At 44.5% G+C, this 24,766-nt stretch overlaps 1 protein-coding gene across 1 annotated transcript in view; it reads left to right on the forward strand.

Annotated features, from left to right (window-relative positions):
- Window positions 1-23,355, forward strand: part of LOC115324099 (neprilysin-1-like) — a 147,239-nt gene extending 123,884 nt beyond the window's left edge. Inside the window, exons 16-19 of the mRNA XM_042288341.1 lie at window positions 10,752-10,817; window positions 10,915-11,001; window positions 12,532-12,608; window positions 23,256-23,355. Of these exons, the coding sequence (XP_042144275.1) occupies window positions 10,752-10,817; window positions 10,915-11,001; window positions 12,532-12,608; window positions 23,256-23,355 (330 nt within the window). The remainder of the gene's footprint in view (window positions 1-10,751; window positions 10,818-10,914; window positions 11,002-12,531; window positions 12,609-23,255) is intronic.
- Window positions 23,356-24,766: the final 1,411 nt, after the last annotated feature.

Below are 24,766 nucleotides of genomic sequence, written 5' to 3' on the forward strand. Positions count from 1 at the left end.
GAGACTCACTTTTACGAAAAACAGTTACAAAACAGCTCACACCGATCCGCAATGCCACGTTCACACGGGGTTTCTATATCAATGCGCCCGCCTGCAGTCCCCGACCCGTGCCGCCTTGGCCTACCCAATTTGTTTTATTTTGCAGCCGCTAGATGGCGCAAAGTGTAGTACCAAACTGCATTGCTGGTTGCCTATGGGCACACCAATAAGCCCGTTTCAGTATGACTTAGCAAACTGTGGAAGCTACATTCAGTGGGCCAATTAGAGCTTCGCAGAGAGACAGGTGACATCTAGAATGAACACTTGTGAGACGCTATCACGTGTCTCACTCCAATGAATTTACTGGCTCATCGAAATTCGTAGAATTCGTCGTGTGACGTGTGTCTGCTTACACTGAGAAGTAGGTGACGGCGGCGCCGGAACGTCGTGGCGCCTGCCCCACGGGCCACGGCCATGGCCGAGTTGCCCGCGCGCCGTCTTGACGCGACTGTGAGGCGCCAATTGCCCGGGCTTCTCGGGCTTCGTGCTTGACACTGTTCTCCACATAGCCCGTTATTTACTCATGCTGCATTTTCGCGTTATTACGGTTGAATGCATAGGTACTATAAGTGAGGTAAGAATTTTTTGTAAAACAAAAATTATATATTTGAAAACCAACATTTTACAATTCAATTCTAAAGCACTTCTTATCGTTTGAAGGCCTATGACACATATCACGATAAATCATGGCCGCAATAAAATTTTACAATGGTGTAGCGGAGTGCAAGGTTGATCAGCGGGTCGTTGAAGTGTTCTACTGCGTTGAATGAACACATGTTACCCGATCGACAGAGAATCTGTCTCGATAAGATGGTCACAGAAACACCGCGGGTTGGATCATTATGTAACATAAATTATAATACTTTTCTGAATGTGCGACTAATTGACTAGAGAGACGGTTTGTCATAATTTCCGTGAATTATAAAAAAAAAATACCACTCAACTTCAACTTCCCGAATGTGCTGCTAATTCTCAGGAACTAAATGCGCGAAATAGTGATAAATATTGTATTTAAAAACAGCGCCCGGTTCAATTTTGATATAAGCGGACATTGTGCCCGTGTGAGGTGTTGCGGTTGCAAAGCTGGGACATTTCATGTCGTGCCAGCAGGCACACTTAAAAAACCATGAAAAGGCCCTCAGTATTTTATTCTACAATTCGAATAGGCTTCAGGTAATGTTGACAAAGTCATAAGATGCACTGACGCTTGTGTGCCGAACAAATCACTTAAATAGACCCCGCTAGTATTCCTACCCGTAACGACACCTCGAAAAGGCAGGAATACCGATTTTCCGTGACGTTCAAGAGTAACATCGGAGTAGGCTTGTAAAGGCTGGTTCACACATCTGCGTTCCAAGCTACAGGAACGTTAAAAAACGACACGAACGGGATGACACCGGGACAACGATGACTAATGATTGCGTGATAAAGCTGCTCATTGCATTATCTGTCACGCTCTGTAATGAGAACAGAATCGTCCTGGTGCAATGTCGTTCGTGCTGTTTCTGTCATTTCTGTCGCTCGGAACACAGATGTGTGAACCTGGCTTGATGTAATAGGCCCACCTCATCGCCAGTTTCGCTACGCCTGCTCTGGCGCAATGCATTGCAGGAACTGCAGTCTTTCCGCACGAGAGGTGAACGCCGCTGTAGGCTTGCGCCTGTCGATCACGAGACGTCTCGTGCAATACCGCTGCCTCCTTTGAAGTACAACTATGGCTGCGTCACGCACGCTCCAGACGGTTGGTGAGATCGGTCTATTGGTCAAAGTGAACGGCGAGCTCTCGTTTTCTTTGTCTGGAGGTGTTTACAGATATTGCGTTATCCTGGTTGATAACAATAAACTGTTGATAGGTCGGACCTGAAATGTTCACTACAGCACACCCGGATGCGCACTGTTGAATACTATACAAATAAGAATACGCTTCCAGCGAGAGCTCGAGCACTTAGAATCGGTCAGCTGCCCGATAGCAAAGACTACGACGTACACGATGGATCTCCGCCAGCTCCGACTTTAGAAGCTGCAGCAATGTAAATACCTCGTTCATTGACTTTTAAAGACTACTGAAACCGACAGGTCAACGTCTACATGACTACATATATCGGAAGACATGTTAGACGAGAAATCAGAACGTCAGTTTTAGCATTTCGGGTGCATTACTGGATACAAAGTAAGCCTCACATGATTCTATAAACAAATGGGCAGTATACTACGCCTGCACTGCGCCAAGAAACCCCTTTTTAGAAAAGGTTTAGAACGATTCAGCATCTCGCGAGCTTCGAGTGTGCACGAAGCCAAAAGCACGACAGAAAGTAACAATTACGCCTAGCCGTCTGGCTGCCGAGGGCCGAGCGTGAGCTGCATGGGGCACGCTCATTCCGTAAACAAATATCCGCTAGAGAGGGCGAGCACGCGCCCAAACGGCCAAACGTATACTCAAAAGGTCGCCACGTTGCACGCACCACTCCAGCAACGTAAGCGCACAGCGCACTACGTACAAAGAGTGAGGAGCATTCGCGCTTGCACCACTTGCGCCCTGTCCGTAGCGGACACCGTAGTGCGCTGTGAACACGCGAAGACCGCGAAACGTCAAGAAGCCAACGCTGCGTCGATGAAAAAGAGAGAAATGCCGTCTAGACGTCCGAGTAAAAAAAAAAAATGTGTCGACGAATGTAGCAATCGCTGTCGAGCGATTGCTACATTCAAAACAATCTGCCGATGTCGCATCGATGAAACAAATTTCGAAGAAATTACCTGCAGATCAAACATCGCAGTGTCGATGAAACGATCTGTCAATGAAACCTTGTTCGATGAACTGATTGCCCGTTACAGAACTGCCCGCCAGGAATGACGCGGCTTGCCACATGAAAAGTGGCGCGCCCTACGTGACCGAGAGCGCGACAAAGAGACACACGGAGACGACCCCAAACCCCCAAACCCCCAAACCACTCCAAACCAAACCAAGCAAAGCCATGCCAAATCATTCCAAACGAAACAAATTCAAGGACGGCTGCATGTATCACGAAAATAAATGCTGTCAATATTTTATAAAGTTCGAGAGGACTGAAAAACAATGTCGGCCGAAGATTCGTTAAAGGGAGACTGAACGAAGGAATTTAGTGCCCCTAATAAGTGGCGCACGTTCTTTCCAGGACCCAGTAGCATCCGGCGTGCGGGAGCACACGCAATGAAAATGAGGTCAAAGACCTCCATTCGCGGTTAAGATGTCTGTAAAATGTATGGGCTTCGGGCCAACGGAGAATGAAGACAAGTCTTTCTTCTTGAAGGTGAACATTTGAGAGAAGTCTCTCTGGTTGGGGAGCAACAATAATAATAAGTAAAATATACACCAACCAAATCCTCGTATAAAGGCAAAACCCTACGTTTCGAGGCCAGCTCGGTCTCTTGTTCAGGGGTTGACTGCGGCTACGGCCGTTGAGGAGCAGTAATCTGTTTTCTTCTTCTTCTACGGCAGTGTCTATCATTTTGCATCGGTGAGGTGGCGAAGTCCGTTCATGTAGCCGGTCGGCAGAGTGACGAAGGATCTATTTATGTTTTCTGGCGTTGTTTGTATGTGCCAAGATTCAATAAAAAGTCTATGTCTGGGATTGGTCTCAACAGCCAGGATGCTGGTGTTGGCGAAGTCAATTTTGTGGTCCTTGACGTCGCAGTGCTCGGCACACATTACACACCGCACACGACACACCACACACAGTGGTGTGTGGTGTAAAAGGTAAGCAATTAATTGGTCTAACAAGCACGTAACTTTCACTTGTGGAGACGGAAAGCCTTCTTTTATTCTCCTTCGGCCGGAAGCCCATGCATTTCACTGTCCTCTTAAGCGCGAAGGGACGTCTTTGACGTATTTTCGTTGCGTGTGCTCGCGCACACCTGCGGCTGCTGGCTCGTAAAAAGAACGTGCGCCACTTATTATGGGCACTAAATTCTTTGGTTCAGTATCCCTTTAAATCGTAGCCTACTCCGGCAAGCACGGTCGATCAACAAAAGCAGAAGCAACTCGACTGAGAAAGATAATTAGGCCTCCGCGGCCTCTGCTCGTAGAGCAGCATACGATTGACGGACACACTGCCAACACGGATTATGGTGAGAGTTCAAACCAGGGGTACGTCACCTGTACCTAATATTACCACCCTCTCAAAACAGAAAAAAATTCGGTCGGTGCATATGTTTATATATAGGTGTTTTAGAGAACGCAGGCCAAATCACTCCTGCGAAAACTACTCATCGCACGAAAAAAAAAAAAAAAAAAAAGGTTTGTGGCGTTTTGGTCAAGGACTAGGGGCCCATTTAAGAAAATTATTGAAGTCCGGAATCATTAAGTTGTTAATTATTTTTGCGTGATTAACTTTTTTATTATTGTGTTTAAGGGCATGGATTAAATTAGAAAATTGCTCAGCATCATCGAAAAACATTAAATCAACAAATTGCAGAACGATAGAAGGCACGCGAAGCATTTTACGGCTTTCTGAAAAAGCGCACCAAATCGAAGGGTTTTTAAGTTTCGGTTCGCTATCGGAGCGCCTCTCAGCCCCGGCTGCACCGCGCCCCGTGGAGAGATAGTGCAACCAAACTCTGCAGCGCAGTGTTTTTTGATGGTGCTGAGCAAATTTCTAATTTAAACCATGCCCTTAAACACAATATTAAAAAAGTTAATTACGCAAAAATAATTAACAACTTAATTATCCCGGACTTTCGGCCCCTGGCCCAGGACCAAAACGCCAGAAGCCTTTTTTCGTTGCGATGAGTAGTTTTCGCAGGAGGGATTTGGCCTGCGTTCTCTGAAACATCCTGTATATATGCTGCATAAACTTCCGTAGAAGCACGTGTGAGTGGCACAAAAAAAAAAAAGAAACAGGGGTGATATATGTATTAATCGTTTGTGTATAAATAAGCGAGGTATGCACAGCGAGGTGATGCTCTAACCACTGCGACGTTGTCTGTGGAACCAGTCGGAAGGCGCGTTTTGGTTTTACCGCCGCCCTTGTCAACCAGGTGAAACGTCAACACACCCACTTTCGTCAGCTTGCATTTAGTTTCTTTGGTAATTAATGCAGGTTAACGAAATTTGGTAGAAATGTTCGGAACATAAACATCACCATAGTACATTTCTTTCAAATTAGATAAGCTGTTCAGAAGTTCACTGCTTTAGGATAGTTTCCCCGCCGCACGACTCACGCGAAGACAAACCAACGGCTTGCGAGAAACAAAAGATTATCAAAAAAAAGCAACCTGTAACCCTGATGACCTGTGAGTGTAAGAACCTGTGAGTATGCTGAGCGTGAGGACCTTTGTAAGTGTGAGGACCGTGAGGAGCTATGAGTGTGAGGACCGTGAGGACTGTGATTGTAACGAGCATGATGAGCTGTGAGTGTGAGGACAGTGAGGTGCTGTGAGCGTGAGTGTCGTGAGGGCCGTGAGGACCTGTGAGTGTGATGACCTGTGAGTCTGATGACCTATGAGTCTGATGATTCGTGATGACCTGTGAGCGTGATGACCGTGATGATTTGTGAGCGTGACGACCATGATTATGACGGCGAGTGAGTTTTGTTTTTGTGTTGAACTGTGAGGGTGAGTTCGGGTGATGACCCTATTTTAAATAATCGTGGTCGTGAGTGGGCGTGAATTCTGATTGCGGAAAAAATGATGATCGTGAGTTTGAGTGAGTACAGCTTAAAAAGCCGACCTATCGTTGAGGCACGCGAGTCAAAAAATAAATATAACACGAGAAACGAAAGTGGAGCCAGATTTGCGGCGGGAGACGCGATTTGGTCGGGAGTCACTTCTTTTCACTAGTTTTCTCTTTCTGCATTCCGGGCGCGAGGAGGAGAGGTTGATCGGCTTGGCCATAACGTTGAGGTGGAGATAGAGTATGACCATCTCATTGAGGTGGACAGAGTGTATGACCATCCCGTGACGTCATGGACATTGCGCGCAGAATTTAAAATAAATCTTGCGTCGTCAATATTACACAAAAAGAACATTTTTTTGCTTAAAGTGAATTTTTCGACACGCGTGTCCCAACCAGACTCTTCAAAAAAATTTTTTTAACAATCTGGAAAAACAAAAATTTCTGTTCAGTGGCTTCGTAAGTTTTGATAGTCTAAGTATCAGAAGGTTTTGATAGACTTTATTGAAAGCTTTGAAAAAGTCCAAAATATTTAGGGAGCCTGTGATCTTAGGTTTAACATTGAGTGGCGATCGTGAATGTGGGATAGAATTTGAGTTTCACATGAAAATTTCTTTTGAAACCATGTTGAGATGGGTTAAAAAGATGTTCCAAGAAACTGACAAGGTGGGAAATTATTATATGATCAAGAATTTTGCGGAAATCACTGATAATGAAAATCACCCGATAATTGAGAGGGGAATGTTTGTCACCTGTTTTCTAAATGGGAGCCACTTTTGCTACTTTCCAATCAAAATGAAAAATGGACTCTTGCATAGATTGTTCACAAAGTGTGCATGTCTAGTATAACTAACGAATATATGTTAGTATTTTCTATATTAGAATTTATACAATCCACTCCTGCAAAAGGAGATAACTTTAATCTATAACTATGATATTCAACCCCAACACAATATGGCAGAGTGGTCCATTCGCAAAAACTCAGAACTGCGCAGTACTGGGCATTCTTGCCTATCATCACGTGAAAAAGATTTAATAAAATCCGTATTCAAAGCATTATCACTCGCAGTCAACGGCATACTAGTGCAGGTCTCAGGTTTTAGCACGACTGAAGAATTGGATTTGTTTACATAATATTCCAAACTTGTATGGGTTTGATAATAACATTTCCGGTAGTTTGTGCGTGAATAATAGACCTTTTCATTTTCAAGGTCTTTTTTTGTATTTCTCAGCGTCTCTTCAATATTTTGTGCAACGTTGTTTACATGTTGTGAAGTTAGCAGCACTAAAAATCGTTTTTTTTTATTTGAGAGACGTTTGAAGGCTGTATTACACCACGGTGACTGGGAATTCTGAAAAATTGTCCTTACGGGAATGTACAGATTGCTTAGTGATTTGACTTTGTTTTGAAGCCACTGCCAATCTTGTTCAGCTAATCTGTGTGCGAACCCCACCACGAAATTATCTAGAAATGTTGCTAGTTAATTTTAATATTCTCAAAGCCAGCTTTCGTATAATCTCAAATTAGTTTTGTGCGAGCGGATGGTTTGGGCACTGAAGCTTTAACATTGAAAGGCATAAAACAATAACCACTAAATCCTGGTAGATCTAAATTGGAGAAACAAGATGTGCATTATCTCACAAAACAAGATCCAAAACAATTTTGATGACGGGGTAACTCTCGGAGGTTCAGTGACTAATTGCATTAATATTTAAGCAAAATTTAAGAGAATTATTACATTCGGATGAATACGTGGCCGTAGATGGTATACTCCTTGTCCACACAATAGAAGGATAATTAAAGTCACCGAGAAAAATTATCCGAGAACTGGGAAATCTTCTAAATAAGGTACTTAATGAGTCATGCAGAGCTTTATTTAATGTGGTCAAGCTAGGGGGTGATCGATAACAAACTCCCAAAATCCACGAACAAAACGTTAGGGCGCAAACGAGCTGGTAAAGGTTAACGTAATTTAGTCACACCCCCGAGACTGAGGAAAGGCGAGAACAACACAACACAGGAGAGGAAAACGTGAAGGGGACGAAGCCTGCATTTTGCAGAATTATGGTGTGGTGTGTTGTATTTCGTCTTTGCCCAGTCTCGAGGGTTTGTCTTAAATTATCCCCAACTTCCTTTGTTGCGGTTAGGACCAACACACATCCAAATTATTTCTAAACAGGTAGTCGTATTTATAAAAAAAAATACATGATTTGCGACTGCAATAAATACACAACCACCACTCCTATTCCATCTGTCGTTTCTCTAGACATTATACTTTATTAGTACGTCAAATGGTTCACGGTCACGCACATTCACGCAAAACCAAGTTTCTGCCAAAAGAAAAACATCACCTTTAAAAAAATCAAGAATTGGACACAATTCATCTCGGTTTTTTTACGAGGCACCTAATATTACAGAGAAGGACTGACACATTTTACATGGATACAACACAAGCACTACACTTCGCGGTCTGTGATTCCGATCCCCACGCCTGAGATGGGTTACTAAAAGGAGAGAAATCTGTGCGTCTGCAACTACTGATGCTGTAGTGGGACCAGTTTCAACAATCGTATCGATCAACGGATCGCAAATGAAGCACTCATTGTTAAGTTACATTTTATGGTATCTAAGCTTCAAAACAGCATTTCCTACTTTCGCAAATTATAGCAGCTTGTTACTTGCGTGACGCGTACTGAGCGAAAATCTTCACTCATGCTGACACCATTAGATTCTAGCAATGATCTCGAGAGTAACATATATTTTATATTAGTTACAATGATGCAAACATAACCATAACAGGCATACACTTACTCCGAAAGTAAGTACCGATTTTGTGGGCACTTATAATCGCTTCATCCGTTACTTGGAGCTTTAGTGATCACCTAAATAAGTTTAATATCGTACCGTCTGTTTGTGGCCGGGTTTCAGATAGTGTATCAGCAATCCTGTAGAAAACTGAATTATCACAAGGAGAACGATCTTCTTTTAGGTGTCCGTAGATCCCAGCTAACGTTTTGAAGAACTTCAATCAAGCTTCGTGTCATGCAAACCTCTTTGTTAAGCATCGTCCAGGCAGAAGTTTTAGTTTGAACCTCAGCCAATCTCTCTTTATCATCAATTATGGCGGTTCTCATTGACTATTGTCTTTGTTTAACTTCATTAAGCGGCGTCACTGTTCCCAACTAAGTCTCATCGTTTACAAGAGAGCGTTTACAGACTATTTTTAGCATATGATGCAATTCAATGTGTTTTTTTTGTTTTTTTTTAAGTTCAGCTCTACTTATCGAACCGGGATTGGACTCACCGTCACCCAAAACCTTAAGGAGGCCCATCATATAGTACCGTCACACATAGTTTTACAAAACTCATTTCAGCAAGGTGACGCCAGTAAGCACAAATTGCTTCTTTTTTCGCGTTAAACACGAGACTTCAACCAGCCTGAACGAGCAAAAAGGCGCAATGAGTAGTCTGCATGGCCTCGCAGATCCCGTGCTCACTCAAGGCTGGACAGCGATGACAGCCGTATATAGGGCGTTCGCAGACGGTGTCGTCGAAGTCGTTGATGTGGCCGTTGACGGCGCTCCAGTTGTTTCAAGGGAATTTTTCAGTAGTAGGTTACCCGGCAGATAAGTGGTGTCACCTCGGTGTCGATACGCCTCATCGTGAAGACTGAAGTTATCGTGATGCAAAGTTGTACTGTAAACACCGGGCAAAGGGACGAGGGCCGTAGACTAGAGGAAAGCAGTAACCTGAACTAACAAGAGGACGCAATGAGTGGTCTGCATGGTCTGGCAGATCTCGTCCTCCCTGATATCAAAGCATTCGCATCGTTAAATTACATTTCGTTTAAAAAAAGAAAAGGACAAACAAAATGACTGAAGTTTGTGAGCAAATCTGTTGCCATATGGTAAACTTCGCCACGCGGTTTCAGAAATATGAAATTCTTCAGCAATTAGTGTCTCAGGACAGTAAACTACAATAGCGAACAAAATCTGGTGAGACCCGAGGTCAAATGCCTCGTTACTTCAAGAGAATAAAAACGCTACCTGTGCCGCACTAAACCATTGCTTTGTGGCCGAAGTCACAGCTTGATTCAAGTAGATGCGTGTGGCTACTAATTAATGAACTATATGAAGAAAGTTACTTAAACAAAAAAAATTCCAGAAGAAAGTACACTTGGTATTATTATTTTACATTACCGCACATGCTTTAAGCACAGGAAAAATGTCAGTTCCTCAAGGCCAAATGTTCCGAAAAGCCTATTTTAGTGGTAGGCAAACTATGAAAGAAACTGATTTTCTTTCTCGCTCTCTCTCTCTTGAGATTAGATTCCAACGCGCATGGTTACATCACCGCTCAGATGAACCGCTTCATAACACAAAACCTTCGCCAAGTTAAACACGTTGAAAAATATTCTCATTTATCCGAAAACAACTGCGTAATTAAAGCTGTTGGAATAAAAGTTCTGAAAAAAATGCTTGACTCGTTTGGATGGCCTGTATGCCAAATTAATTGTCCCGTAAAAGTGGTGAAATTTTCACAAGATTGTGTTCTTTGCACCACTAACCCGCAATTCCCCGATCTCGTCAAGCACATGCTTGATTCAGTCTACTTCATTAGCGATGTGAACATAGATCAACATACTCAATGTATAAGAGGGTTTTGAGAGATATATATAGAGAGAGAAAGAGTGGCGACCTTATTATAAATAGAAGATACTGCAAGTGTGATGATATATTTGAAAGCCGCGGAAGAGTAAAGTAGTCAATATATGTCCCACTGCTTCTTGACTCGCCTGTAGCTCATGCCTTTCTTCGATTCACATACCATATAATATAGTATGACAAAGTGAGCCAGTAAAGTTTCGGGAAAATCGCTGCGTTACTCATCTTATCTGCATCCTAGCTTTCGTAGTACTTACACTTTCGAGGTAAAGCGAATAGATTGAAGTTATGGAGATATGTGCATTCTGTTTCTAGATGTATGAGCGATTATTTATAGTATTTTACGCCCCTTCCAAGAATGTAACGCAAATTTGTTGTGTTCTTGTTTTTGTTTTCTCAGCTAAACGGAACAAATACTCAGGGTGAAAATATTGCCGACAATTCTGGCCTAAGAGCAGCGTATCTGGTAAGAAAGATAGAGTAGTTAAATAAAGCCTTGTTGGGCAGTCAATATATCTAGCTTAAGATTAATTTATCGATCTTTGCTCTACATTTACTTTAAGGCATTCAGAAAGTTTAATGACACAGACGAGATGCTTCCTGGGTTAAACTTAACAGGAGACCAGCTGTTTTTCCTTTCAAATGCTATGGTAAGTTTTACTTTGATATTCTTTGTACATTCAGTAAATAATATTCACCAAATGGCGATAATTCTAATCTAGACGGCAGGATTTGGTGCTAGATCCAGCTGCACATTTCAAAATCCACTCCTTGGAAGAAGGTGACTTTTAGCACAACTCCTTGCCATTGCAGTTAAGTCGAAAGAAAAAAACATATTCTACCACAAGGGAAAACATTTCATACTTCCATATGAAAGCCAGAGATTTTCACACACTGTGTTTCCCCTCATAACACTCTGTTTCCTTAGATAATCAAGGATATATGTGCAGAATATTTCACTTCACTCAGGAATGTTGCTACAAACTGCATGGGGATCTGGGTCCTTCGTCAGGCTGCTAGTGAACAGCTATCTGCCAGAGTTCCCTTTTGTCATGTCCCTTCTGGCCATGTGACATCAAATAAACTAATTTGATTTGATTTGTTTCGTTTCTTGGCAAAGAGTAATACGCCAACGAAACTGCAACAAGTAGAATGCGGAATACTCTAAGCAGCTTAAGAATACTTTAGCACATATTAAGTGTACTTTGCGTTTAATAATATGTTGAACTCTGCCGCGGTCCTTTACCTAGTTTGGCCAGTATCACGTACAAAGTATATTTCAATATAGTATTACTTAACTCTACATATCAGCCAAGTTTTTATTATACCTTTTTAATGCAACTACAAAATTAGGTTTTTTTAGAGTACTATATCTGCTGGTCTATAAAAAAACATTAAACGCATACCGATGACAGAGAAGATGTGATGTATTAAACATACTGCTCATCTCTTCATGTGAATTGTCTGGCATACCTTCTAGAACAAATTTATTACAATACAAGCATTCCCCCTTATTGAAATTCGAGATTGAAATGTCAATTTCACAGGCAACAAAAACTGTAAGTAATCGCAACCTAATGAGCAAGATAGCCTTCGATTAGCAGTATGTTCTTCGCTACGTTTCAGAACACAGCTCTTAGTCGCCCGCTTCCGGTTTAAGCGGCGTTTCCGTCGGCGTCGGCGTCGACTTCAGCGTCGGCGTCGGCGGCGGCGTCGGCGTAATGCGAGCGTTGCATTCTGGGACAATTTCCCGCTAAATTTCCCGGCGTAATTTTTCCGCTGCATTTAGTGGTGAAATTCACGTCACGAGACCTCATCATCAATTCTGTTCACCGCTAAGTTTAGCGGGAAATCTTTCACGTTAAATTTAGCGGAAATATTTGTCCGCTAAATTTAGCGGGGAAATTCACGTCACGTGACCTCAAAACCCATTTTATTTTCCCGCTTGATTTGGCAGAACAACGTTTCCCTAAATTTTTCCGCTAAATTTAGCGAAAAATTTAGCAAAGGACTTTCCGCTAAATAAGAGGGCAGAAGGCCAGGAAGAGGGGAGGCATGGAGGAGGAAGAGGAGGTGCATACATTCCCCTCCGTACCCTTCCCTCCCCCTCCTCAAAAGCTGAGCTTTAATACGTCGTTACAAAAGACTTGTAAACGTCTATATTTTTTGCCGTTTTTTAGGTCTCGTGCACTAATATTAGGGAAGGGAGGCTGCGATATGATATAAAATATGGCCGCCACAGCCCTGGCAAGTATCGGTGAGTTAATGTTTGTTTGATCGATTCGATATCCTCAAAGATAATTCCATATGTCACTATAACGAGCACTGTAATGACACGACATTCTCCGTTGCATTTGCGAAAGTTTATTCAGTTTTGTTTATCGTACGACTGAAGTTTTTCACAAACGGAAAGATGTAAAACAAGGCATATTGGAACTTGCAACATACTGAAAAACCCCAGCGACGAGGGGACGCAAAGAAGTGTAACAGGTTCCCAACCATCTCTTGATTGTTTTCCAATTTTTGGCGTCTCCTCGTCTCCGTGGCTTTCCAGTATGTTCGCTCACGAGCTCCACCGCTCAATAATCCTTATCTCTCAATGTTTGAAGTCAGTTTTGCCTGAACGTCATTCCAGAATCTTTATGCTTCAGACATAGTAGAGGGACACCCGTAAATTTTGTATTTCGTAGTGTACAGTCAGTCATTCTTATATATGTGTAATAGAAAAGACACTCCTAGGTATATTGAAAGTAGTGAAAGCGCACAATAAAGACGAATACGAAGACGGAGATGCAAACAGGGCAATCTCTGACTATAGACAAACTTTTTTACTGGAAAGAATAGAAACAGCAAAATAAAACCAGCAAAAGCCACAAATACTAGAAATGTGACTAGTCATCAATGACTCGGCCACTACACGTGTCAATAAAGTTCACTTCCTTTTTGTGAAGGAAAAGTGAGGGCTGACTGACACGCTTATCAGGACATTCCTTCTATATTATGTAAGCCTCCAGTACCTCCCTCGCCACCTTTTGTTTACCTCTCCCAACGATTGTGGTGCCTTGAAAGTTGGGAACGCAGCGGCAGTCTCTGCAATGTATGTGTAAATGGGCTCCTGTTGTTGGACGCATGATAAAGCATGTTCAGGCAACCGTTCATTCAAGCACCTACCGGTCTGGCCTATGTAAACCTTGCCGCAGCCCAGTCGAATTTCATAGATCACGCCCACCACACATTCCACGTATTTGTTCACGTGCTTCACTGTGCATTGCCGCTTATCTTTGCCTTTTCTTTTATCCTCGGACATAGTTGAGCCAGTTTACGTGGTGCTAAGAATACCAGAGGCACATCAAACCTTTCCACCACTTTTTTTTATATTGTGTGACACCCTGTGTAAGTATGGCATCACGTGGGGTCTTCCTCCCTTTTTTTGCTTGTCCTTTTGGCTATTGCCCCTGAACTTCTTCAGAAGTTTCTCAGCCACTCCGAGCATAAGGGAAGTAGGATACCCTGCGCTTCCAAGTCTCTTGACCTGACTACAGAGGCTGTCGTGCATGGCATGGTGACATGACTTTCCAATTGCCGTCTCTAGACATGACGACGCAATGCTCCATTTCGCCATCTTCGAATGCGCCGAATCATAGGGGAGGATTCCCTTCTGGGTACGCCGTTTGTACCCCAGCACACGTGTTCCCCTGTGAATTGCATTCGAAAATTCAGAAACTGTAGAAACGCTCCATCCTGGCGTTCAAAGGTGAACTTCAGGCCTCTAGAACTTTCTTTAAACACGCTTCATCACATCTTCAACAACTTCACATAGAGTAAGGTTTTCACAGTTTTGCAAAATCACTAAATAATCGTCTACGTACCTAAACAACTTGGTCACAGGTTTGCCTTTCAAGGCATTCTCAATGGCTCGGTCATACTTAACCAAAAAAATATCAGAAAGCACTGGGGAAGCCCAGGAACCAATGCAGATACCAGCCCTCTGCACGTAATGGCGGCCGCCAAAAAGAATAAAAGTCGACTCCAAGTAAAATTTTAAAAGTTCTAAAAAACCATCAACACTCACACCACAGGCGTTTTGGAAACCAACCACGCCGTTTCTCTTAATACATTCACGTACTGCCTCAAACAATTCTTGGTGGGGGATAGAGTAATAAAGATCCTATACGTCTATAGAAAACGCCACGGCATCCCCTGGAACATTTTTCCTAAGAAACTCCACCACTGATTGAGAATTTTTTACCAAAAAGGGGTCACTGATATCTACAGCACTCAAGTGCTCCTGCAAATAGACGCTAACCTGTTTTTGCCACGATCCCCTTCCCGTGACGATTGCTCGAAACGGCGTATTAGGCTTATGGGTTTTTGCCGAGAAAAAAAAATCAAGCTGCGCGATCTTGCATTTCTGTACGTTCTTTTCCAACGTTGCAAGCTCAAGACCATTGCACAATTTGAGCGCAGAAGTTTTGAGCTTTTTGGGTTCAAGGTGAGACAGCTTTAAGTTCTTCCGGATCGCGTTCCTAGACCTGAATTCCATCCTGTCTATTGGAAGCGCCACGAGCCCTCCCTCTTTGTCTGCCTCTAATAGGCTTAAGTTATTGCTCTGGAAAAACGAAACGACTTCGTTTAGCCTGCCCCCATTATGTATCTGGGCCTTTATCGAGGCACACCGTAACAGGCAATCCACACCCTCCAAAACGCATCTCTCCCGCTCTTCATCGGGCGCTTTATCGGAAACAGCCCGCACCTCGGCTATTGTTACGTGATGCCATACTTACGCAGGGTGTCACACAATACAATGAAAGTGGCGGAAAGGTTCGAGGTACCTCTGGTATTCTCAGCACCACGTAAACTGGCTCAACTATGTCCGAGGATAAAAGAAAAAGGCAAAGTGAAGTGAAGTGCACAGTGAAGCACGTAGACAAATATGTGGAATGTGCGGTGGGCGTGATCTATAAAATTCCATTGGGCTGCGGCGAGGTTTACATAGACCAGACCGGAAGGTGCTTGAATGAACGGTTGCGTGAACATGCTTTATCACTGCCTTCAACAACAGGAGCCCATTTACACATACATTGCAGAGATTGCCCGCTGCATCCCCAACTTTCAAGGCACTACAATCGTTGGTAGAGGTAAAAAAAGGTGGCGAGGGAGGTACTGGAGGCTTACATGATAACGAAGGAATGTCCTGATAAGTGTGTCAGTCCGCCCTCACCTTTCCTTCACAAAAAGGAAGTGGACTTTATTGACACGTGTGGTCTCCGAGTCATTGATGACTAGTCACATTTGTAGCATTTGTGGCTTTTGCTGGTTTTATTTTGCTGTTTCTATTTTTTCCAATAAAAAATTCGGTTGATACTCAGCGCTCGTCCTGTTTGCATCTCCGTCTTCGTATTTGTCTTTATTGTGCGCTTTCACTACTTTCAACATGCGTAACCAAATCGCCTGCATCGCCACATTAGTCCTAGGTATAATACTGCCGACGTTTCATAAAACCGCAGAGTTAGTCTTCTGGGAAATTTTCATTTTTTCAGCCGCTTCCCAAGCGGTATTCATGTAGTTATGTTTCTTCAAGTTTTGAAACATCTGTGCTTTGAACGTGTAACCTGCATAACATACTAAAACAAATCCTTTTTGAACATGGTTAAAATTGCGCGCAAATAGAAAGGAACTGTGAAGAGGGAAGAGAGAAGAGACACGCGCTTGTCTGTTCTCATTTCCGTCTTCACTGTTCCTTTCTATTTGTTCTCAATGTTAACCATCTTCAATCATTACCAACTCGCACAAATAACCACTTTAACAAATCCCTTTTTTAATTCTGTTTTGTTTTATCTATATATAGCTTAATTTAGAAGGTATGACTTAGACAGCTTAACAAGGGCCTCAATAAATCCTCATTGCTTAGCCACAATAAAATCTGTATCTCAAGGCTTGCTTTTATTAGCCTTCTGTATGGCTCATATTATCACGAATAACAGATAATGAGGTGACGAATGTACAGCAACTAAACGTTTAATTTGGCTAAATTATGCCAAAAAAATATACAAAGAAGTAGCATCACAGATGTCGAAGGTCGGCGGAGTAGCACGATCGATCGCAATAGTGACACTGACTGCGGGCCGCCACGCAGAGCATCTTTCTGGAACATTCGGCGCAGAACGTTAAGCGCGTAGAACATTCGTAACTCTATGAGATGACAAGGCTCTTGAACTTACGAGAATGTCATGGTGAAAGGATAAATAAAAGAGGAGCCCGATCCCTGTAATCGAATCTGGAGCCTCCGAGCGATAGCCAAACGCGGTAACCATTCGGCCACGTACGCGCTAGTTCGGCGACGAGCGTGGCATTACTCCCCCCTTTTAAAAGCGCATCGTCTCGATGCGACGTGCCAGGAAACAAAACAGAAAAATAAACGCAAATAATGTCGCACTACGGAAGCTTGTAAAACACGGCCCTATCGAGCGTAGTACAAGAATCCAATTCATAGTCTTATTGACCGTAGTACGGTTTGAGACGCGCGACGCGGACGACGTCCGGTCCTGGAGGGCGGTATGATGTAGTCAATGTTCCGTCGGGCATGAACTTGTAGTTTAGATCACCGAAACGGCAAAGCAGTTTGTAGGGTACGAAGTAGCGTTTGAACAGCTTGTTGAGACCGCAACGGCGCATAGGTTGCCACACCCACACTCTGTCTCCGCACTGAAAGTAGACGTCGCGACGACGAACGCTGTAGCGGCCAGCATCGACACGTCGCTGGTCTTAAATCCGGAGTCGGGCGAGCTGGCAGACTTCTTCGGCCCATTGCGCTACCACCTGAGCGTCGTCGCTCCCATCGTTAGTTGACTCGTGGGGCAGCAAAGCGCACAGCATTGTCGCTAATTTCCGACCATGTACTAGCTGTTGTTCGAGGCGGGGTTTAGGCCGCACGTCCGGAGGCTTCCTGTCTCGTGACGACGTCCAATCCCCGAAGTGAAGAACCCAGGGGTTCAGTGGAGGTGGGAGACTTGGTAACGTAACGAACGGTTTAATTACATGGTAGCGATACAGTCGTCAAATCCGAGAGAAAACAACGGAGCAGCCTCGCGCTCCGCCTTATATAGGGTCCGTTCCTCCCTCACTCCCCGCCAGGGCAGCCAGTGCGATGCAGCAACCCGCCGTCAAGTGCGATGCAGCAAAGTTCGCCGTCCAGTGCGACGTAGCCAAAGTTCTCCGCAGTTAGGCCATGCCTCTCTCCCTTTCCCGAGCGCACCAACCACCACACACACACACACGTCCCGCTAACGTCACGGGCGCGTTGAGACTTGTTGCCGCAGGCCCCGTCACGCAGGCGACGGTCCCGGACTCGTCGGGACTCGTTTCGCGCAGGCCCCGACAAGCGGGCGACGGTCCCGGACTCGTCTTGACTCGTTTCCGCAGCGTTGAAACTCGGAAGAAGGTCGCCGAAGGTTCCATTCTTAACACTGTAAATGTATACCTCCGCTGGTCTCTTGAAGCGCAGTGTTGTAGGCGAACGTGACGTAGGGCAACACAACCTCTCACGTCTTGCGCTCTACGTCCATGTACAATGAGATCACGTGACTGTTTTGTTAAGCCGCTTCGTCAGCTCGTTAATCTGCGGGTGGTAGGCCGTGGTGCGACGATGGCTAGTCTGGCTGTGCTGAAGAATTTCTTGCGTCAGCTGCACCATGAGCGATAATCCCCGAAGTGTAATAAGGACTTGAGAAGCGCTATGTCGTAGGACGACGGACTCGACGAAAAACTTGACGAGTTCCACAGCAGTCCGCGACGAAAGGGCTTTTGTCTCGGCGTGTCGTGTTAGATTATCAATGGTTACGATTATCCAACGATTTCCCAGGGTTGACTGCAGAAAACAACCAAGCAGATTCACTCCGATCTGCTGGAACGGTGCAGTTGGCGGAGGAACTGACTGCAGCTGATCTGCCGGCTTCGTCTGCGGTTTCCTGCGTCGCTGGCACTCGTACCATAATCGTGTGTAGAGGTGGACGGTTTTGGGAAGCGTGGGGCAGCATTACTTTTGACGAATACGCGCCAGTATCCGGCTGTAGCCAAGGTGTCCGGACACGGGTCGTCGTGGCAGGCTTGAAAGATATTCTCTCGAAGATCGGTTGATATTACCAGCCTCCACGGCCAGTTGTTGTCCCGAAAGTTCTCCTTGTAGAGTACACTTTTTGAATGCGAATGTCTACAGGGTTTGTGAGAAACTGCGTGGCATGGTACTCCCTTATCCTTCCATATGCTCTATTAGTGCGCTATGCGTCATGCCATGCCATCGGTATTCACTGCGCCTGTGACGCAGTAGCCGTCATCGCTGTCGCTACTACCGGAAGGCGTTTCGACGGGCTCTTGACAGGCAGTCGACATCGTTGTGGTTGCGACCTCACTTGTAGGCCGAAGTCATGTTGAACTTTTGTAATATGAGACCCCATCCAGCGAGGCATCCTGACGGGTCCTTCTTGAGGTTCGCAAACCAGCAGAGCAAGTGGTGGTCCTTGACTATGCAGAACGGGCTCCCGTACAACCACCGACGAAGTTTCGTGATTGACCAGACGACCGCAAGACATTCTTTTTCAGTCGTGAAGTAAATTATCTCCGCCTTGGACAGTGTCCGACTTGCGTAGGCGATGACTCGCTCGGTGCCTCCTTGCACTTGAACCAGTATCGCTTGATGTCCTGCGATTTTAGCGTCCGTGTGAATCTCGGTATCCGCATCCTGATCGAAGTGTTCAAGAACTGGATGAGTCTGGAGACTTCGTTTCAGCTCGTCGAGTGCCTGCTGCTACTCCTCGGCCCGATTGAACTTCTCGGCGTCCTTCCTGAGGTTTGTGACCGGTGCGGAAATCCTTGCGAATCTTGAATGACGCGCCGAGCTTAGGCACATGGTCCAAAGAATCTTCGCACAGCCTTCTCGTCTTCCGGCGCTGGAAATGCCGCGAAGGCGCGAGTCTTCTCTGGGTCTGGACAAACGCCTTCGTTACTAACCACGTGACCTAGGGACTTCAGTTCGTCTTAGGCGAACCGACACTTCGACGGCTTGAGGAAGAGTCCGGCGGTCCGTATGGCTTGGAGAACAGCTCGGAGTCGTCGCAAGTGCTTGTCCAAGTCGCCGGAAAACACCACGACATCGTTCAGCTAGACGAGGCAGCTCTTCCAATTCAGTTCTGCCAGTACGGTGTCCATGACACGCTAAATCGCTGCTGGCGCCGTGCATAGTCCGAAGGGCTATGCACGGCGCCAGCAACTTTCCAGCCGGCGGAGGAGCTTGAACGCGTACAGCCCATTCGGTGTGACGAAATAGGTCTTCTCTCAGTCCCGTTCTTCAACTTCGATCTACCAATAGCCGCTCTTCAGGTCCATCTATGAAAAGTATCGAGAGTGGCGCAGCCGGTCTAGCGTGTCGTCAATGCGGGGGAGTGGGTAGACATCTTTCTTTGTCACCGCCTTCAGTTTCCGGTAGACCACGAAGAACCTTAGCGTTTCGTCCTTCTTCTTAGCCAGTACGACTGAAGAGGCCACAGACTGCTTGAATGCTGGAATATGTCGTCGTTCAGCATTTCTTAAACTTGGTCCTGGGTTACCTCGCTTTTTTTTACAGGAACTCGTCACGGCGATCGATACACAGGTACCGCGTCGTCCTCGGCAACGATGCGGTGCTTCGCAACGGCGATTGGGCGTACCTTCCCCGACGTAGGTTAATACGCTGCCGTCGTTTCGGACCTGCAAGCTTAGGGTCATTGCCTGGCACCGCTGGCGACGCACAGACTTGCTGAAGTGGCGAGGATTCTTTAGTAATCGCGGCGATTTCGGTGGAGTTCCGGAGCTCCTCGACGTGGCCCACAGCTGCTCTTTTCGTGAGGTGTTCCGTTTCTTGTCGGAAGTTCATCACGAGTACCCCAGTGTGCCCATTTTAAAGTTTAACTAGTCCTCTTGCGACGCCAATACCTCTTCCCAGGAGCAATTGAAGGTTATCTTCCAGAACAACTTCGCCGCCGGTAGCTGCATCGGTCACGACGGGTACAAGAACATTTGATTGCGGCGGAAGGTTCATGTGGTTGGCAGCGACTCGGACTCGGAGTTTGGAGATTCTCTGGAGGCAAAATAGGGGTTCACAGAGTCAGTTTATTCTGTTCATGGTCGATCACGGCGCCCTTTTAACACAGAAAGTCCATGCCGAGAATGACATCTCTGGGAGAGTTTTGTAGAACGACGAATTTACAGGGCACGTCTCGCTAAGAATCTCTGCTAGGGCAGTGCACTTTCCGGCGAGTCTCTCTCGACGGGACCGACGAGGAGGTGAGACGGGACGGCGCTGGGACGGCCAGCGGGATCCTCGAGGAGGAGCCTGCCCAGGGGATGGTTCCCGCCGCAAGAACTAATTAATATCCCTCGTTCGCACACCGTACCTCGGACACGGGGCGTCTCCCACGAACCGTCCAAGTCCAATTTCACGGTAAGCACATCGTCGACATACGTGGCCAGCTTCACCGCAGTGGAAGCACACAGGTCGTCGGTCAGCCGTTCGCCAGACGTCGGTTTTTCTTGGCACAACAGGTTCACCGCGCACGTGTGCTCGATCTTCCTGGCGTCGGGGATACTGCGTAGAAGGGTCGTCTCGTCAAAGTGGCGCCTGGTAGAGGGTAGCAGCCGGCGGCGACCGTCGGGCTTCTGCTGTGTATGTCACCAATGGCTCTTCGGGAGAGGCCACGATGACGGGAGCCTCTGACTGGATGACTCGTTGAACCTCCTCTCTCACTACTTTGGCGATGGAAAGTGGTGCCGGGCTTGAGGCAGCGGTCAGCAGCTTCTTCAGCTCTTCCTGGACGACGTCACGTATGATGTCGCGGATGCCAGTGAAGCTGAAACTGATGTCGTAGCACGATAGCGAAGAAGCAGCTACGCTCGAGTGTTGATGGTAGTGGCTGGCTCTAGCGAGGAGGGCACGTTTCAGGTTTATGGCCACAGTGATAAAATATTCGATGGTATAAGTAGGGTTTCGAATAAGATCACCGAAAATGTCATACTTCACACCTCATATGAGGAGACGCAGTTTCTTTTTGTCGGTGGCTTAAGTGTCGGCGTGAGCGTTCAGGCGGAGAGCATCCTAGACGAAGCTGGTGTGTCTCTCATCTAGGCCTTGACTCCCTGTTCGAAGGAGGTCTTCGGCCCTCTCGCGTCGGTGTTGGCTGGCAAACGTCTTCTTGAGTTCTTGCTTGCACACCTCCCCCGAAAGTTAAAGTGGATTTACTTATATCTAATTATAGCTTACTTTAGGAATGGTGAGTTCGACAGCTTAACGAGGACCTCAATAAATCCGGATTGCGTAGTCACAATAAAATCAGTATCTAAAGGCTTGCTTTTACTATCCTTGTGTATGGGTCATATACACTAAACACACGCCTCACTAGCAGACTTAGAGAGTTCCGATATATGTAGAAATATTACGAAGCTCATGGACCGCAATAATTTAGCAAAAAAATTATAGAGACGCAGGATCTGACCCCTAAAGTAGCGCTTCGGTGGAACAAGTTGATTCTCAACTTCTCAATAGCAATGAGATGAATTTGTGCGGAAAATACGTGTTTGCCTTTTTAAAGTTAAATGAATTATGTGCACAAAATAATTACAATATTAAATGAAAGACCTTCTTTAAAGGAATAAACGTTCGCGGGTGAGATTATAAATCGCTCGACCTTGACAATGTATGTCTTGTATTTTTGGCATTGCTGCCACTACCAACGCTTGTCACGTATTCCTAACTACCGCAGCAAGTTGTTACTAAGTATCCTTAATCCCTGTTCAGTGCCTCCTCATTAAGAATCATAATCACACAACGACAGCATCAACTCAACGATTTTGACCCCGATCGTCAACCGAAACAATGATTAAACGCGAGCTGCGGCAGCGCGCCGACGCAGCACTTGTATCCACTCTGTGTGAGTGCTTGATCGTTTTGTGAGGGCGTTAAAATTTGAGCGAACTAGCATTGCCATCTCCCCTATACCTCTAACCCGGCAGGACGTTGGAATCGGCGTGCTAGTTAGACCAATCAACCGTCCGTCTTGCACATCGTGATCACGGTATCCGGGGGTATTCACGGACAAAGATTGTGAACAGAGAACGATAAAAGACATGCCACTGATAGTACCACAAGCATGTCTCTTCAGCAACCCTGTCAGCTTAGGTAAACAATAACTACAGTTTCGCTGGCGTTGGCCAAACAGGGTGTACAAAGCGAAGTTATGATTAAAAAGAAAGGTAGGAGAGTTCGAATATACAAAAGCTAGACACAAAGAAAATATACTTCCCAGTATAATAAAGCATAAAAATGTGCACAACGAAGTCATCTTAATTCTCGTTGTGTTAAATATTCTTGCCTGATTTTTTTTTTGTACATGAACTCTCATAAAATTTTTAGTCACCTATATTAGGGGGGTCGCAACCTCGGTGGGACGAGTGTTAAAACTACGTGACCGGAAGAGTGCTTCATTTTATTGTTAAATGAAAATGGTCAAAGCATTTTAAGACAGTCATTGATAAGTGGACCTGAGTAAACACCTACGAAATGATATGATGTAAAATTTTCATGGCAGGAGTTTGGTTTTAATTTGAGCGTAGGCGACAAGAAGGTAACACTTTTTATGTTGACTTTGTAGTCAGTCAACAGAAAACCTGCTGTTGCTTTAAATCATGTCATTTTTGCACAATGAGATAAATCAGTTCCTTCAGCTTTCTGTGTTGCAATATTTTTTTGTGCTCAAAAATTACTGCCTTAATTTTTTAATAAGTATACTTTCATACTTTTCTGTGAAGCACAGTCTTAATAAATTAGCCATCCAGAGATTACAAAAGAGTTACAGTTTTATTTGCTTTTTTCCCCCAGGGTGAACCTTCCAATGGGAAATTCTCCAGATTTTTTACGCGTGTTCTCCTGCAGTCCTAACTCGACTATGAACATTACAAACAAGTGCACAATGTGGTGACCTAACGCAAACAGCAATTCAATATCAAAATCGATTTGAATGAAATACCACAATTTAAACCCTGGATCTCTCATGGCGCGGAGGCGCAATGACGCTATAGATATAAAAACATTAAGTACGTCAAATAAAACTAAGAAAACACGTTGTGCATCGATTTGCGTAATTGTTACTTTGCAGGCCGTTTTTTCTCGACGGAATTACGCGGCTCATTTGGTTTCAAACGCTTTTTTATATTGTTCAATATTTTCTTGCTGCTTATCGTTATTTTTTTAACTCCAGTCCGCATAGTTCGCACGTGAAATTCTCATTAGCAACGCATCTCGAAAAGTGCAACTTTAATCAGCACACACAAAAAATAGCTTCTACGATACAGTACTCATCATTAACATAACCTGACATATACAAAATCTGTAATATCTCGTCATATTGAAGAATATTGAAGAACAAGTCCATTAATAGTCCGCATCCGTAGATAGTCCACCACAGGTAATTTGCCAGATTTCAAACGTATAGAGTTCTGGACTAAAGTCCAGAAAGTAAGGTACTTAAGAACTGATATAAACAATGACTACTCGATAACATCTCTCAATTTTATGTACCAAGCAAAACATGGGCACTAATCTGGTCATCTCAAACTTGGAAGCATACAAAATAATCATCTACGTTTCCGTTATCGGAATAACAACTGTTGCTGCGACATGATATTAATATTAATAATAATACAATACAATACAACATTTACTTTCGAGGACTATACTCATGACGAAGCAGTCTGGTTCGTCAAAGCCGACATGGAATTGTGTGACTGAACCCTTTTAGGCAGAAATGGTAACATATTCAAAAGTAATATAATAATAATAATAATAATAATAATAATAATAATAATAATAATAATAATAATAACAGATAAGAATAATAACATTAAATAATAATAATATTATTTCGTCATTATTGTATTTGGGTCCCAGAAACCACCCTAAGGCCTTGGTGCTGGCACACCGATATATTTAAACACTTACTAAAATAATTATTGTAATAATAATACCTTTTGTTTAAAAAAAAATCATGTTGAAAAGGTGACAGGATAAAAAAAAAAAAAAAAACTGTGCAAAACAATTTGACGAGTCCCCGAGCCATCTAACTAGCAGTCGGGATGCAGTCACCAAAAGAAATTATACAATTAACAGGCTAAGAAACATGGCTTGATTATTTCGAGTATTGATATATTTGCAATCATCTTACTCGGCGCGTTTTTAATTAGACTCGTAAAGTACTCATTAAACGCATTTGACAATGTTTGTGTTCAGAGCTCTTAACCATTGTGGTTGATCCCTTCTACTTGTTTTGTGCAACATACACGACCAAAGACAGGTTTTAGTTTTTTTTGTGTGTTTTTTTTTTAAACAACGTC

The sequence above is a fragment of the Ixodes scapularis genome, unplaced genomic scaffold, assembly GCF_016920785.2.
Source record: "Ixodes scapularis isolate PalLabHiFi unplaced genomic scaffold, ASM1692078v2 ptg001946l_1___fragment_3__unscaffolded, whole genome shotgun sequence".
Taxonomy (NCBI): Eukaryota; Metazoa; Arthropoda; class Arachnida; order Ixodida; family Ixodidae; genus Ixodes; species Ixodes scapularis.